Here is a 13,238-nt window from a genome sequence, read left to right as displayed (position 1 = left end):
GAATCTCTATCTTCTGCCAGAGAACACCTTTTTCTTTCTACATCGTATTGCACTGCGTTCAGAAATATCTTCCAAACGAAAATGTCGAAGATTTTTCTGACATACGTATCTGCTATGATCCTCGAAGACGAATCGCGAATCGAGAACATTTTACACAAATTTGCAATTTGCGATAGAAGCTTGAAATCGAAGCGCAACAGGACGTAGAATTCGATCTAAATTTATTGTTTCAATGATAATACCATTCATCTTAATGCTAACACTTGCTTTTCTCTGGCATTACCTTCAGTAACGCAACTTGATGTATTTTAATATATGAAATCATATCCAAGAATTTTACTATTTCCTTCGATATCTTCCTCCTTTCTCAAGTATGGACGCTACATAGCTCAAAAATTGTCAGAAGAATTCTATGGTAGTTAACCCCGGTGTAAGTAATTTTGAATTTCTTCGAGAACGTTTAGAATCGAGCATCGTTTGTTCTTGTACCCAACATATGTTACTCTACTACAACTCATATGTTATTCGCGTCCCGTAGCATTCGACAGAACCTTCGCGACGGTCGTTTGCGTGGTCGACGACGTTTCTGAAATTGAAACCGTGTAAAAATTCAGCACCCGAATAGAAAGACTCGTGGAATTTCCAAGAGAGGAAATCGGAAGGGCGCGATTCGGTCTGGCGAGAAGACGAAAAAGGCGGGGCAAACGCGTGGTACGCGCGCGAAATTCACTACGGGGGTCGAGCATATTCTCCGTGAAGCCGATTTTCTCGTCTTGCGGTGTAAATCTCGAGCGCATATGCAATGTATGCGTAGGTATGCGCAACTCGATCGTACGTACGGTCTATGGTGTACAGTGTACAGTGTATAGTGTGCAGACACAAACGCGAAAATCGACGCGGTGAAAAGGCCTCTCATGCGACCGATATATGTACATATTTCCTTTTCTCTTGGCCGCGACTGTAGCCACGACTGCAGCCACGACTGCAGCCTCCACCAAACACGAATGCATCGTATACTCCGACAACCAGACCGGACCAAATTCAAATCGTTGAAAGTACACTTTGTGGTTCTACGACGAATAGCAACGATCCTGTTACGGTGAACTTGAATCGGACCCTTTGAAACTCTTAGCCAGACCAACGACTCGGTATCGGTTTGATAAAAATAATGTATCGAACAGGCTTTCGGTCATGAGGATCATGCATATCCAGCCATTGATTTTCCGCTATGTACAAAATTACAGAGCCGTATCATGTTTGTTTCAATTTTTATTCATTCTATTCGTATTATTCATTTTACAAATAGTACCACTCTGAAGTTTATTATACCGCATGCATTTATTTAAGATCACGATAGCGAATTTTCCATCCATCTTCTCATCCAACCATCTTCTCTATGAAAAAACCTGTTTTAATCCTTCGTAAACGTAATTGTTTAACATGTATTTATCTTGCCTGTCACCCCAAAGGCAATCATCGTCACAGTTGTCTCATCAGTCTCGTCGTCGAAACATTTATATCTTAAAAAGGAAGTAAATATCTTCGAAACGAACTTACACACTCGCGTATACTACTGAAGCAAGAGAAAAAATGAAAGAAAGATCGAGGGTGGAAAAGAAAAAGAAAGAAAGCAAGGGTGGGTGAAAGTGAGAGGGGAAGAAAGAACCATTCATCTGAAAGGTCGCGACGACTCCCATTCATGCAAAGCGCGTCGGCCTCGCATCGCGAAGAAGAATAATCGTTGTACGTTGTACGAGCGTCGCGTCGGCGTAAGACCACGGGGACCGGGCAAAGAATAACATTCGTGCGGTCCCGAAACGTGTCAGGAAAACAGGAGTACTTACAAGTGAAAACAATCCGTCATACGACTACCATTTTGATTTTATCGAAAGTTATCTTTTATTTCTGCATATTTTTCGAATTATCTGTATCAACTTTGTTCGCTTAAACTTTTTAGCTGGCCAATTTGCAAGCAACGTTGTTTCATCCAGTTATTAAACTTTGCTAACTGATTGTTACAAATTTTATACTCTGAATCGTGTTACGTATTACGATACGCGTTCGAATTACTCACAACGATAATATAATATATTAAAAACGTCTTTTACTCATGCGTGTATGTACGTACCTACTCATTATCACACAATTGAATCCTTTTTCTCATTTATAGTTTGCTTTAGTTGCAAACATCGTTTTCTCCAATAAAACATCCGATAAAGGTAAACTTGACTTTTACGAGTTATTTCGTTGCTTAGTCTAAGGACTAATGGGACGTAATGATTTATACGTACATAAAAATAATGAAATAATAAACAATATTCACGACATCTACTAATGCCGTAAAACTCAAACTCGAACAATCAAGAGAAATGGAATTTCATTAGCTTGCCCCAAAAGTTTCTCTCGTTTTATAAGGAAATAATAGATGCACAACATTTTTTGTTCTATATTATTTTATTGAATTATGTATGATCCATTTTGTTCTATCGGAACAAACGGAACGGAAGAAACTTTTGAAACAATCATTAATATATGCATAAACCTAATACCTACCTTCGTATCCGTTTCTCACAAGTAAATCGTAGTAACTACTTTCAATGCTCAAAAAGAAAAAAAAAAGAGAAACAAGGGATTGGCGATGAGACGCAATAATGAATCCGCGTAGCAGTGAGAACGAGAACGAAATTCAAGAGGTGCTCGTAATTAAGTGGTCGGTTAAGGTGAAACGTAGCAAAGGAAATTCGAGACAATTTTCTCGCAGGAATTGAAAAAGTAGAATACTCGAGTATAGGAATGCTGCGATGGCGAAGAAATACTCGGCTGGTTTTTACAAGGAATCAACGCGCACCGGGTGCGTTCAAGTTTTCGAAAATCTCCATCAGAGAGGGGTAAACGTGCATGCTTTTTATGGAAACGACAACAACCTCGCCAGACGATGCCAACTACCGACGAAATTCACGAAACCCTCGAATCGCGGCAAGAAGTGTCCAATTTAAAATGTAAATTGCACCGGATATTTGGCATATCGCGGTGCGCGCTGCGAAATGGCTGCGAAATTAAAATGTAATTTAATTCGAACTCCCTTCCTTCGTTTCGTCACCCTGTTTTCTTCCTTGCCTCTCTTTCCTCTCGTTCCACTCTTTTTTTTTTTTTTTCATCTCTCGTCTCTGTCACGTATACACGTACTCTGTAGCTGAACGAAAGCCGTTTACGTTTACCTACACAGCGTACCACCTTCTTTATCGATTCCCCGTCTCTCGAACGGTATTTCGTCTCTTCTTTACAAGTGCATTTCACAACGACTACATATTACCCGTTCCACTACCACGAAACTACCTCGTTGTGTCCGCAGCGAAGGACTATGATTTCTGATTTCTCTATTCGTCACGCGACACAGAAACGATGCAACTTTTACCAAAGCTTATTATTAGAAAGCTTATCATTCTTGCCACTATTTTCGTTAACCCCTGTCAGTCTTTACGTGCAAACGCCAAATTTTGCTACTTTAAGCATACTTAAAGTATATATTTGCAACAAATTACGTATGCAGATATAATCTAATCGAATCTCAAAATATCTTTATATTTACCTATATAAATATTTTGAAAAATCCGTATCCTTTACGAAAGATATATATCTACATTTAAAAGATCAACTACATACGTACGTAAATATACCTATTTCTATAAATATAAATACGTCTCCAAAATTTCACTTTATTCCATTATTATTACCTATTATAGAAATAGTTTCTCAATCAGTATGTACAATCATAATAACGTTAGTTACAAGTTCTTCGATTATTCAACATGCAGAAGGATGCGATGAATTTTCGGCAAAATTATATACCTATCGACTTGGAAAATTAAAATTCTATCAAGAAACTTAACGTTCTGGACATATATTCAGAGATAGATTAAATATTCGTAAATAGTTGTTAACAAAAAATTGACCGACGCGATGCGACGAAAAAGACGACGCGATCCAAGTTGTATTCCTACGGATGCCATAGGCAAGCACTCATAACCATCACCATAGCAACCGTTTAATTGGAAAAGGATCCCCGTAATAAAATCGTCGAGTGTTTCTGTCATTCACGTAATTGTTCACAGAAGGGCGCGACGAATTTCAGGCTAAGCCTCTTCGTCGTTTTCTTCTTTGACTGAAATTTCTGTTGGCAGGCAGGTACATTTCTAGCTGAAACTGGTCGCAATCTGCTCTGTTTCTTTTACGTAATTCCATTCTTTTTCAATTGTCGAAGTTTAGTTTTCGATCATCTAGGAATCCATGTACGTTAAATAAGATCGGATAGGTGATTGCACTCAAAAAAATAATGTACCGATTTACACTCTGCAAGCACATACATACATACGCTTAATAAAAAAACATACACAGACATACATGAATACCTATACGGAACATACCCTATTTAAGTATGCTCGTGTCGTTTGATACCTTTTTCAATCTCTATCAACATTTCAGTGATATAGCTCTGTCAAATTGTACGAAACACTCTGTATTCGGTACAAAAACGTTCCTATTTTCTTTATAAATTACTAATTACTACCTATCATTTACAATTTTATTATTTTACATTATATTATATCTTTTTACGTTGCAACATTTTGCATATAGTGTACCGTTTGCTACAAAATCTTGACAAATTCTCTATCGAATTGTTACACGTTAATGATTAACATCAGAATATGATAGTACACTAACTACAACGAAAATACCCTGGGAGCGCAAAACGTTTTTAAAAGTATTACACGAGAGAACTATTAACTAAAAAAATTGGATATACTTAGCTATATTACGAGTAAACGAGGAACGACACAGAGAGAAGAGCATGAAAAAAGGCAAAGGAAGGCAAAAAGAAAGAAAGGTATAAAAGAGAAAGAAAGGAAAAGGAAAGAATGAAAGAATAAAAAAAGAAGGAAAGCACGGAGCAAGAATTACGGTACATATGCATGTATATATAGATACGCGTATAACTACGCGTCGTATAAACATAAACGAACCCTTGAGAACATAATTCATTGCCGTAAATAGCAGTTACAGTTTACAGCGTTCCGTGTCACATTAACGGCAACACACCTAGGCCCCCGAGATCTGTCTTTTTCCACCTTTATCCAACCGAAACCTTAGAAATCAATTTACAGGAAGATAGCAGAAGCGTACATTGACATGAAATAAATCGAACGAAGAAAAGTGAAACCATGTTCCAAGTTAAACACTCCTATTAACCGAGGTCGTATTCGAAACGCGGAATTCCCTGTAGAAAATGCGAACGAAATCGTCACGCGAACTGAATAATTCACGACTGGTAAAAGATCGATTCCGAATCAAACGTTAAATGTACTAAGTCTATGAATGCTTAAACCAATCAATGTCAGATTATCTAGAAGCTACGTTTTCGAACAGTGTCCAGATTTTAGCTGCCTGGTACAATCGAACAAATACTACCTATTAGTGAAAAATCTTACAAATCATCATAAACATAGTTACGAGTCACCGTTATATCTACTAATCAATTTTCTTGCATAGATATAACGGTAAATTTAGCAATAAACTTTCACGAGTAAATATTACAAATTGATTGATGAAAATTCATAAATCATTAAGTGATCAATTTGAAAGGAAAAGTTCGTTTTCCAAGACTCTGCAAAAATTTTACGATATAAAGTTTGACAATTCATAAAATTGCGATCATTATGCAATGAACGCTTACAAAGCGTATTACTAATAATATCAATCATCTAACTTGAAATTTATAATCTGTCAATCTCTACTATATGCGTAATAGTGTTAGTATCGATAAGGTATTATGTGAGAAGACCTTGTTAGTAGAAATGAAACAAAGCAGCAACGTAAAGAACGATTATTGTAAAGTTGATACAGTTTCACAATAATAAGAAACCATTAGTTTAAAAAATTAGAGAATAGCTAAATTAACAGGCCTGCCTGAACAGCGAATACCGAACAGAAAAGGACCTGGAAATCTCATATTTCCACGAGACACATACAAAAGTACATACGTACATCGTAAAACACATACTACTGCTTGTACTACTCAAACTGTAAACTCTAGCATATGTTACTTAAGCGCTTAAACGGTGTTAGCTTATGTTGCAAGAACAAAAAGGCGTGCAGCTAGGAAACATTGAAAAGAACTGGAATTACTTTATATTGCGTGTACATTTGCCAGAAAGGGCACAGACGCTGCATGTACAGGAGTAAAATTTACGGGCCTTATCCGTTTCCTGTCTCTTTTCTTTTTCTTTTTCTTTTTCTTTTTTTGCACCGATTCGTGTATACTATATTACCAAAGCGCTGCTTGCCATAAGCATGACATTTATGAGTTCTGTCCTCAGTGTACCTCATACCTCATAATATATTGTTCATATTTTATACATTTGTACATACTTATATACATATAGGCATACCTATACATATAGTATATACCTATACAGAGAATACACAATGTAATTCACTATATTGTATTAAAGCTATCAAATTACAGATATTTTTTTAGCATAGCGTTTATTTGTTGTACTATTTTCTTTTATTTGCCGTATCTTTATATCTAATATTAATCAAGAGTCTAGCGAAAACTTCTAGAGCACGTCTCTATAGTAATATACATTTTGAATTGTACATTCACTGCACTGGTTTTCTCTTTTTAAAATGTTACGAATGAGATTAAGTGGAAATAACTACGATCGTTTAAATAAGTTTTAAGAAGTTTCAAAAAGTGAAACAGCTGAAATACCTGTCAAATTTTTTCATATCTTTTTAATTAAGAACGACATGCAACAATTTTCCAAAATTATCGTTTTTCGCGACATGAAATCCTGTACGATAAAAATTTTACTTCATTTTCTCTACGAGTGCCCAATATCTATAGGTGTATCTATGTGTAATCACAGAATTTGTTATAACAAATGTACTTGATCGAATAACGATAATTAGTTTTAGCACGAACCAAACGGTTTTATTGGTTCTTAAGAGTGTTTCAATTATTGCAATTACAAGGTACGACCAGGGATTCCGGTTCGTTCTCATTTATACATTTTCACTGGAATCAACAAATGGAAAATTTCATTTGGAGATATTTCACTGAGAATTGTCTATTACATGGTATTACGTACTTACTAATATAAATTGGTCAGATCGAATCAGTCTTCTGCCAGTAATAATTGGTATTAACAAATCAAATCTATTTTCATCAAGCTATTAGAAACTCTCAATCTGTCTATTTTATTAGTAAGCAGATACATATCTACTACGAGGCAACATATGGATAACGTTAACGTTTTTAATATTTTTAATATTTCTCTACGAAATACATATAAAATTGATAAAAAAAGAAGGCAAAGAAACGAGGTAAGAGCACTTTTCATTTTCTTAATAGATAGATACTCAAACTATAAAAGGTAAGAACTTTTAATGTTCTACGCTTTATCCAATAAAGAAGTGGTAAAATAATTTTTTGAAATGTGGGTTACTTGAAAGATCTTGAATAATTTTCAAAATAATAATATATCCTGTGAAAGTAATGACCGATTAATCTGTTACTTGAAATCGAAATGTTTCGAAAGTCGTCGTCGTTCCCGTTTCTCAACACTTGCGCATCTATCGATTGTATGTATTAACACTTTTTCGAAATAGAAAGTGACATAGAATAAAATGAAAAGGTATTTTTAGAATTGAAAAACCGTAACTCTAAACGTATTTTTTCAAAAGTTGCATAAAATTTCTTGAAATGTCTTGACATTTCATTGTACATATTTTCAACGAAAAGTTCACCGCTTTACAAACAGGTACATAGTTGATACATTTATCGACATCTAATCTTAAAAAAAAATGCTACAACACTAATGTCGCGATATTCCGTAACCGGCGCGGATCGCGGTTGTCGCGCGAAGAGGGCGTCCTTTATCGATTCGAAACGATTTTAGAGGGTGGTTTGCCCCTGACGTTTTTGATTTGAGCATACATCCTCGATCCGAGTCTCGAGGCAACGCTTCGCCGCTTCGAATTAAGGGGTGAACCGAAAGGAGTGCCCCCACGCCCTACCCCTAGGGTCGACTCACGGACAAAACAGAGAAAGGGAGTAAGAGATGGCATCACGAAGAGTGAAACGGAACACGGAGAATCGGGATACGAGTACGAGAATCGAGAATGGAAGATGCGGAACGAAGGATAGAGGAACCAGTCACCGAAACGAAACGAGAAACGAACTCTTCGTCGTGTTCATTTTCTATCGTTTTAAGCGGTGCGTGACCAAATAATCATCCCGAGTGGTCAATATATAGAAATAAAATTTTCTATCGTTCGATATACGTACGTGTATATATACGTACCTATATAAAGTATTAAAGATAGAAAAGACTCTTATACCGACTTTTAATTTTGCACGCATACACACGGTCACACATACGAGGCGTAAAAAAGATTTCTACTTTCGGAATCAACCGTGTATCAGCTGCTGTAACAGTTGAAAATCTGAGATCAGCGATAATTACTCATCTTAGTATGCTTGAAAAGCCTAAGAAAGGTTATACCTATACACTTACTTGTACATCAACGAAAAATAGACAGATAAATGGTGTAAATTGCTTCGACCTTTCAGAAATATGGATACGTTCTATTTCTAAAGACACGGATGTCTTTTCGATGTTTTGTCGTGTCTCTTCCCTCATTTTAAATAGAAATCGGATCTCTTATAGGTCATAGGTATGTACGCGACTTTGCGACGTCGGAATTTGTTCGGCAGGAAAATATTTTGAATGAAATATAACCGAGATTGAAAGTATTCGTAATCCCATAGGTACAGATGAAAATGTTCATTTTGTCGGAATATGGGCACCCCTTACATTTGAAACTACGTCCTTTCGATTGTGGATTATGGGTAATACGAGACGATTTACAGCCAGAGCTTCGAGAGAATGCGCAACTCGTCAAAATATCTATACGTTACTCGCAATCAGAAATATTTATAAGAAATGTACACCATAAATACCGTAACAAGGTATAGGATACTATATATACCACGGAGTACAACACACGGACGAAACGAGATATCGCAACCATGCATACGCGCTGTATAAATAAAATAAATTGAAAATTAGTTAAACGATCACACAGACACAACTGGATCGTAAATCGTGAAAAATCGCTATGAATGAACATCGGAAGCACCTTACGTGCGTGTAAATCTACACTATTTGGAACTATTTCGAGGAAAGCTGCGGTAATCTTTAAGCATGGCTCGTGCACGGGCACGGGAATACTAAGTGTTAAGCACACACGTGTTACGTGGAAACGGCGGAGGATCGACGGAAAAGGTACCGGCACGGTACCGCGCGTCGCACGTTGGAACCGTTCTAGAAAACACTCAGTTCCAAGTAATCGAAGAAGCTTGAAATTCGATTCGATTCGAATCGAGAGACTCGAATTAGAGATTGGACATAGTCGAGAGGAGCTCGTAACAAACAAAGAGACTAACCTTTGCATTCGTTGGCATCTCTGGCAGTGGCTCGTGCCCATGGTCGATCGAAGTGGAACGGGCGACACCTCTCGCAGTCTCTGCCGGCGGTGTTATGCCTACACTCGCAGGCAACCTCGCCGTCCTTGCCTTGGATGCACCTTGCCGCGTGGCCGTTGCACTTACACCTGCCGCCGACGGCGAAATCCGAGACCGCGTAATGATGAGCCAGCGTGCTGGTCCCATGATTGCTGGCGAGGGTGCTGCTCGTACTGGTCGAGACGGTGACCGCCGCCGCCGCCGCCGCTGCAAACTCGCTCTCATCGTCATCAACCGCGTCGTTCGATTGCATCTCTTGCGGCGCGATAACCTGGTGTACTGAGGGCAAAGCGGTCGCCAATGAATCGAGCAAACCTGCACGAGCGGGGCTCTTCTGTTGATTCTTCAACCTCTCTTCTCTCTCCCTCTCGCGTTTCGCCAACTCCTCGAGGCCGAGGCCATGATCGCGGTCGTGATCGTCACCAGTTCCACCTAGTTGCAAGACTTGTTCCTGCGACGGCTGCTGGGGCATGTGAAGCCGATTGAAGACGACACGAACATCGGTCGCGGTAACCCAATCCTGAAGAACCGGCGAGTTATCAAAGTCGGAAGCCGACGGGCGGCCCTCCAGGGTGCTGAACGCGATCCTGCCGACGGGCGCGAGGCCGTTACCACCGGTATATCGATGACTGTCGGTGCATCTGGCCTCTTGCTCGTTCGCCTTTGTGATGGTGGCGCGATTCGGTCTGCCGTATACTCGCCGGCACTGAGACGAATAGAACTGGAACGGTTGCCACGTCTTCCCGTAGTCCATCGATTTGTAAATCGCGATCGAGTCCGGCTTGGCCGCTTTTGGACAGAATTGCAGGCTGACGTAGGTCAGTTCGTATTTCTTTCCTAGAGAGAGGGTCAAGGTCACATTGTCTGGCGGTGCGGAGAAACTCTGGGAGGTGACAAGAGGCTCGCTTCGCCAGCAGGTCACGTTGTTGGGGTTGCTCACATCCGTGAGGTAGCTCGCAGGAAATCGACGTCGCGGCGTGCTGTCGTCGCAGATGTGGCACTGACCTATACCCGTGCTACCACCCGGCTGTTCGATCACGTCGCAGTACCTCGTGGGCCCGCCGCTTCCACAGGTCGACGAAGCCTCCACCGCCGCTCCAAATGCCGCGTTCACAAAATTCGGGATGCATCGACGCGGTCTGTCCTCGTCGTAGCACGGGTCCGACGGATGTTGTTGACTCGGGAATGTCTTCGCGTAGATCTCGCTACCCGCCAATGCGTTCCCGCAATCGAACAGAATCACTCCGCAGACGATTCCCAACAATCGTGCCTTTGCTCCACTCTTCATCTTCGTTGAGTTTGTTCGCGCGCGATACGACTTTTCTCTCTCTCTCTCTCTCTCTCTCTCTCTCTTACTCTCTCTTACAAACCTCCTTCCCTTCTCTTCCCTTCCCCGCCCCTCACCCTCCCCCACAGCCCCTTGCTGTGTCACCTACGCACAAACCGTCCTTGTCTCGTTCGGCGATTATTTCCTCGCTCTGTTCTTCTCTCGGATAAAGCGACACCGTTCGAGTTTTCGATCCTACCGAGTTTCGAATCGTCGATCCTACGCTTCTCTCCTGCTCGTCATATCGACCGATCGATTAAACTTTCACGATCAGAGTGTCGATGCCCACCACGAAGCCGCTCGCTTCGATTTTTCTTCCTGTTCGCATTATACCGGAGGGCTGGCGAAAACAAAAGCGGTCCCGCTTGCGAACCACACGCGTTCCCTCCTTCAAGACTAGACTAGAAGATCTTCGATTCGAATTTCGTCGCGATAGCGATCGCGATTTCGAAACGAATTTTTCCAATGTTCGTTCAACAAGGACGATTCGACACAGGCTAACCAGCTTCGATATATTTCATCGAGCGTCTCTCGCAATCAGGTGTATTCGATTTTCAAGCGGAACGCGCGTGTCAATTTCATTCCTAAGCGAGCCGTGCAATTGTAACGAGTCGGGGGCGCGTGCGCGTGTACACGCGACGGCTGTGTTTCAACATGAAACGTTCGTATCTCGGAAAGACGGAACACGGAACACGGTACACGGTACACGACGCGCGGCTCGCCACACGATCAGAACCAGCGCAATGCGATAGAATGCGATGCGATGCGATACGACGCGAAGAAAAACGAAAAACCGACGATCAACGATCCCTCACCGACGGCGGCTCGCCGCTAACTGAATCACCGTCCTTGCACGGTGTGCATCCGAACTGTTCCGATTCCCAGTCCCTCTCTGACTCGCGCTTCTCCCCACCTTCGCTCTTCTCTCGCTCACGGCTCACGGCTCTCCGAGCCTCAGTCTCCCTCTCTTTTCCCTTTGACCGTCGGCTCGCATCCTCTCATCCAAGACCAATTCCTCTTCGGCCAATCCGGCGACGCCACTACTCGCAACCACCCCACTATTCTACTACGCGTTCCGCCACACTGGAACGAGCTTCGAGGATCCAGCAGCCACGCCGCGCCGCACCGTGCTACCGGAAACCAACCGACCACTGGACCAGCGAACGATATTCTCTTCGCTCCTCTTTTCGTCCCTTCACCTCCTCCTATCATTCCTCGCCGCCTCGACTCCTTGCGTTTACTTACTTGGTCCGATGAAATTTTTGGAGGGCTGCAACAACTTTCAACCAGGATCATCGTTAACCTTGATCGAGCCTCCATTTTGCTCGATTTTCGCTTAGACCGCGCCTTACCTGCGAATCCATCTACTCTCTAAGTATCTTCATCGTTAACCCTCCGTCACAAGATTTTCTCTTGTTCGCGAAGACAATTCGATTAATTAAGATTATATGCGATCGTAATTTTGATTCGCCATAGAGAAATTAAGAGCTGATAGTTGCTACAACATATTGGTCGAATATGTTTAATCTATTAATTTTACATCGTGGATAAAACTAATTCATTAACGATAGTGTAATTGGAGATATTATCAAGGTACTAGCACTGCTAACCTGTTAATTAGTTAGCGTTAGATCACTAACAAGTTCACCAATTTTCAGCTGAAAACGAACAGTACCGTACACAATAAGGTAATATTACCTTAGCCTTCCTGTAATTTACTCTCTATAATTTTCTCCCTTAACTACGAAAGAATGAGATAACTCGTGTTACCCAGGAAATTGACCATAGGTATATGTAGCTCGTTTACCGAAATAGCAATTTATCGCTTTGCAACAAATAAAATGTGAAGACACGACAAGTGCAAATATAGTTTTCAAAGGAATGATCTGTCGTCCTTTAAAAGAAATATGCCTACCGAAAAGATAAGCATCGTGACGAAGTGGGGAATAAAATTATAGTTTAGAATAGGTTGAGGTCGAGAAAAGCATTTCTTAGCGTAGGGTTTGTTTCGCAATGGTCGTGCCAGAAAGGAGACGAAGGTTCCTTTTCCTTTCCATCGATTCGATAGGAAGACAGGTCCTGGTGCTTGCATGGATTATGGAGCGGGTTCTCCGAGGGTCTATTGGCCGAATTGGCGAGTGAAAAAAAAGCAAAACGGGAATGCAGCAGATACGGCGCGACGTTGAAAAGCAACAAAGACAAGATAAAAAGGGAACCGGCCGAAACTTCCGTAGATCGTCACGCGATGCCTACCTCGAAGAAAGTCTCTCGTTGATTTCTACGATCACCGCCAATTAAACACAGCTTCGAATTTTCTAAAAC

General features: G+C 40.9%; 1 protein-coding gene across 1 annotated transcript in view; it reads right to left on the bottom strand.

Moving 5' to 3' along the window:
* LOC138181184 (netrin-1) overlaps window positions 1-11,798 on the bottom strand; it is a 111,298-nt gene extending 99,500 nt beyond the window's left edge. The window contains exon 1 of the mRNA XM_069115840.1: window positions 9,512-11,798. Within this exon, the coding sequence (XP_068971941.1) occupies window positions 9,512-10,877 (1,366 nt within the window). The 5' untranslated portion in view covers window positions 10,878-11,798. The remainder of the gene's footprint in view (window positions 1-9,511) is intronic.
* Between the last annotated feature and the right edge of the window lie 1,440 nt (window positions 11,799-13,238).

The sequence above is a fragment of the Bombus flavifrons genome, chromosome 6, assembly GCF_040668555.2.
Source record: "Bombus flavifrons isolate JBK064 chromosome 6, iyBomFlav1_principal, whole genome shotgun sequence".
Taxonomy (NCBI): Eukaryota; Metazoa; Arthropoda; class Insecta; order Hymenoptera; family Apidae; genus Bombus; species Bombus flavifrons.
Note: the sequence above shows the minus strand (reverse complement) of the source record. Positions and strands in the feature narration are given on the sequence as shown.